General features: G+C 51.4%; 1 protein-coding gene across 1 annotated transcript in view; it reads left to right on the plus strand.

The window, feature by feature from the left end:
• dnah5l (dynein, axonemal, heavy chain 5 like) overlaps positions 1-3,979 on the plus strand; it is a 77,617-nt gene that overhangs the window by 66,820 nt on the left and 6,818 nt on the right. The window contains exons 84-89 of the mRNA XM_008295638.1: positions 243-369; positions 641-762; positions 837-986; positions 1,665-1,829; positions 2,877-3,094; positions 3,741-3,796. Coding sequence (XP_008293860.1) covers positions 243-369; positions 641-762; positions 837-986; positions 1,665-1,829; positions 2,877-3,094; positions 3,741-3,796 — 838 coding nt within the window. The remainder of the gene's footprint in view (positions 1-242; positions 370-640; positions 763-836; positions 987-1,664; positions 1,830-2,876; positions 3,095-3,740; positions 3,797-3,979) is intronic.

The raw sequence follows: 3,979 nt of genomic DNA on the forward strand, positions 1-3,979 counted from the left end.
GATGGATGGATGATGGATGATGGATGGATGGATGATGGGTGGATGATGGATGATGGATGGATGATGGATGAAACCTCATTCAGCAGTGAGGCAGATAAACACAAATGTCAAACCTGAACAGTGAAGCCGTCCAGTACCGGTCGCGGTCGCTCCGAGGTGACACCTGTAGTGTCCTGACTGTCGTGTAATCTGTAATCTGATTGGACGTCAGAGGACAGGTGAGCTCTGTGTGTCTCCCTCAGGTGTTCTGCTACACAGCCAGAGGTCTGTATGAGGAGCACAAGCTGCTCTTCACTCTGCTGTTGGCTCTGAAGATCGACCTGCAGGCCCGAAACATCTCGCAGCCCGAACTGCTCACCTTCATCAAAGGTCACACATCCTCCTCCATCCTCCATCCTCCTCCATCCTCCATCCTCCTCCATCCTCCATCCTCCTCCATCCTCCTTTTCCTCCATCCTCCATCCTCCTCCATCCTTCTCCATCCTCCATCCTTCTTCATCCTCCTCCTCCTTCATCCTCCCTCCTCCTCCTCCTCCTCCATCCTTCTTCATCCTCCTCCTCCTCCATCCTCCCTCCTCCTCCTCTTCCTCCATCCTCCATCCTCAGAATGCTTCGTCAGTAGACCTGTTTCTCTGTGCAGGTGGTGCCTCTTTGGACCTGAACTCTGTAGAACCTAAACCTCGACGCTGGATCTTGGACCAGACGTGGCTGAATCTGGTGCAGCTGTCCGCCCTTCCTCCCTTCAGCCGGATCCTGATCCAGGTGAGAGTCCCGGTCCTCACCTGAGAGCAGGTCGAGCTGGAGAACACCTGCAGATGTCCTGTCTCTGTGCCCAGGTGAACCAGAACGAGCGATCCTGGAGGACGTGGTTTGACCAGCCGGCGCCCGAAGAAGCTCCGCTGCCCGACGGGTACGAGGAGAAGCTGGACGCCTTCCGGAAGCTTCTGCTCATCCGGAGCTGGTGTCCCGACCGAACCACCGCTCAGGTCTGACCCATGAACACTTCAGGAGCTGGTGAAGTCCACCAGACCTCCTCAGAATCAGGACGCAAAGAGATGAGCTCCTGTTTCCTGAGTCTTTAGAGTGTGGCGCCCAGGTGGATGTCAGACTGGTCCGGTCGGACGTGTTTAATGTTTTGTGCTCATCTTTGGTCGTTTTGCATCAGTTCTGTGTGGTTCTGTGTGTCTACTGTTTCTGGGTTTTTCATTTTGCGTCCCTCTTTCTGTCTCGTGTGTCTCGTTTTCCAGGCTTTTCGTCGGTTTGTGTCTCGTTCTAGTCGTTCAGTGGGACGTTTTGATTGTTCTGCGTTTCTTTGGGACAGTTTATCTCTTTGTGACATGAAACTATGACACATCCCATAATAGGACATGAACAGAACCAGGTCCAGTGTTCAGACTGAGTCACCTGGATGGATGTAGAACTGATCTGGTGTCAGGTTCTAGCAGAACCCAGATGTGTTCTTCCTCCTAAATGTCATGTGTCTATCTGCTGTACTGATGAAGTTCTGAGGCTCAGAAATGATGGAAAAAGTCCATTAAAGTGATCAATCTGGACCCTCCTCTGTGGACTTCAAGGACCTGGACCTCTGGAACCTTCACAGTCTGAAGGTAGAACTCTGGTCATCGGACATGTGTAGATACAGAACCGTGTGTTTGTGTGTTCAGGCTTGGCACTACATCTCCGAGTCTCTGGGTCAACGGTACGCTGAGGGTTTGGTTCTGGACCTGGACGCCATGTTGGCAGAGAGCGACAACAGGACGCCGATGGTCTGTCTGCTGTCGATGGGCTCCGACCCGACGGAGAACATAGAGAGACTGGCCAAGAGCAAGGTGAGGAGGACCAGAGTGGAGATCAGAGCAAGGAGGAGGAGGTCTTCGTTATGAGACAGAGTCCTGCTGATGAAAGCTAAGAACACTAGATGTTTAACAGGGAAGTCAATGTGGTCGGTCTTCGTGCCTGGGAGGTTTCCAGTCAACTCCATCATTATTTCCAGGTTTAGAAGGCACATAACAGAAACGTCACACTTTCTTTCACTTTTTCTACTGACCCACTTCTGTCATAAATGTAAAAGCTCTTTCTAATGTTCACGGGAGTCGAGATCCAGAACCGACATCAGATGAGTTGATGAAAACCACACGTCAGCATCAGAGAACTTCAACAGGAACCGTCATTTGGAGTTAATCAGCTCTGGCTGGAGGTCTTGAACCTCCTCAGAGTCTCTGTCATGGTCCCGTTGCTGCTAAACTCCCACAATGCTCTCTGCTGCCACCAGGAGCTGTAGTCTGAGTGACGCCTCCTCTGGTCTCTACAGGATTAAACAGTGAGAGGCTCCCCCTGGTGGAACAACCAGGTACTGCAGCTGGTCTGTATTTACTGACCTCATGAAGGGAGTTCAGGTTTACTCCATCTGGTGGAGCAGATCCAAAAAGGCTCTTCACTCTTTCTCGCAGAGCTGAAGCATGTGTTATCCAGAGAAATGTTTTGGTCACTTTGGAGCTCAGGAAGTCCTTAGATACGATGTTTCTGTACGTTTAGTCGTCGTCCTGAACACACCTGGCACATATCAGTACAACCGTTCCAGCTGTAGTTCACGTTAAAACCAGGATCAGAAGCTTCTGGGCTCCTCGGAGTAACTGTTCTCCACTGGGTTCTGTTTGTTTTCCAGTTAACTGGTTTTCTGTTTCGACTGAACCCTCGACGTCATCGTCACTCCCCAACGTTTCAGTAGGGCTTGAATAAATGACTAGTTCAGACCAAACCTCAGGTGTGTGTCGGCAACGACGTGATGACCAACAACACGACGTGTAGCGTTAGCGAGCCACTGGATGTTTGCTTAATACTGATGGATAAAGGTGGATCCTGTTCTCCACCTGCAGGGGGCGCCGTGCCGTCCCATCTCCATGGGGCAGGGCCAGGAGGTTCACGCTCGCAGGCTATTGGCCAACAGCATGACGGACGGCGGCTGGCTCCTCCTCCAGAACTGCCACCTGGGACTGGACTTCCTGGACGAGCTGCTGGAGACGGTCACCGCGGCGACACCGGACGACGTGCACGCAGGTTTCCGGGTGTGGCTGACGACCGACGTGCACGACAGGTAACCCGGAGACGGCGCCAACGTTGCCACGGCAACAACACACCAACCACGATTCCACGGAACCGCCGGGCCGGTTTGGGGCAGAGTTTAACACAAACGAGACAAAAAGTCTAAAAGAATGAATAAATGAATCGACACAAGCGACACAAAATCACACAAAACAGAAACAACAAACACGAAAAGTGACGACACACCAGACAAACGAGGCACTGAATGGACGTCTGACGAGTGGATCAGGTGGTTCTGTTTAAACTGGATCAGAGCAGCCGCAGCTGTAGTCAGTCAGAACCACTCAGAGGTCGTAAAACTAAGAGCGTTTGATGAAAACAACTCTCTACGTTGCTGTGTGTATGTTCAGGACCCAGCAGATGTCCTCATATGTCCCAGAAGACCTTTATCAGAGCCGTGGGGAAGCTGTTCCCACGAACGTTTCTTGATGCAGTAAATACGTTCTGGGAACGTCGCCAGTGGCGCTCCGATTAGTGGAACTGAACGCATTTTGCTCAGACTGCAGTTCCTCTTCCGTCTGAAGCGCTGAGCTGTAGGAGCTGGAGCCAGACAGCAGCTGTAGAACACAGAAGCACTGATTATTACCGGACTCAGTCCAACGTTCTCACCCATCCATGACTTGCTGTGTGTTGAACAGGTTCCCCATCACGTTCCTTCAGTCGTCCATCAAGTTCACCAACGAACCTCCTCTAGGTAGGACGGGTTCGGCTTCTTTGTGTGTTTTGTTTGTCCAGTGAATCCAGTTCAGCTGACAGTCTTTGTTTTTTCTGACTAATTTACTGACCTCCTCAGAACATCTGGTTCTGATTCTGCAGAACCTTTATCTACTGACCAGAGTTCTACCTTCAGACTGTGAATGTTCCAGAGGTCCAGGTC

The sequence above is a fragment of the Stegastes partitus genome, unplaced genomic scaffold (genome assembly GCF_000690725.1).
Source record: "Stegastes partitus isolate 25-593 unplaced genomic scaffold, Stegastes_partitus-1.0.2 Scaffold1062, whole genome shotgun sequence".
NCBI classification, from domain to species: domain Eukaryota; kingdom Metazoa; phylum Chordata; class Actinopteri; family Pomacentridae; genus Stegastes; species Stegastes partitus.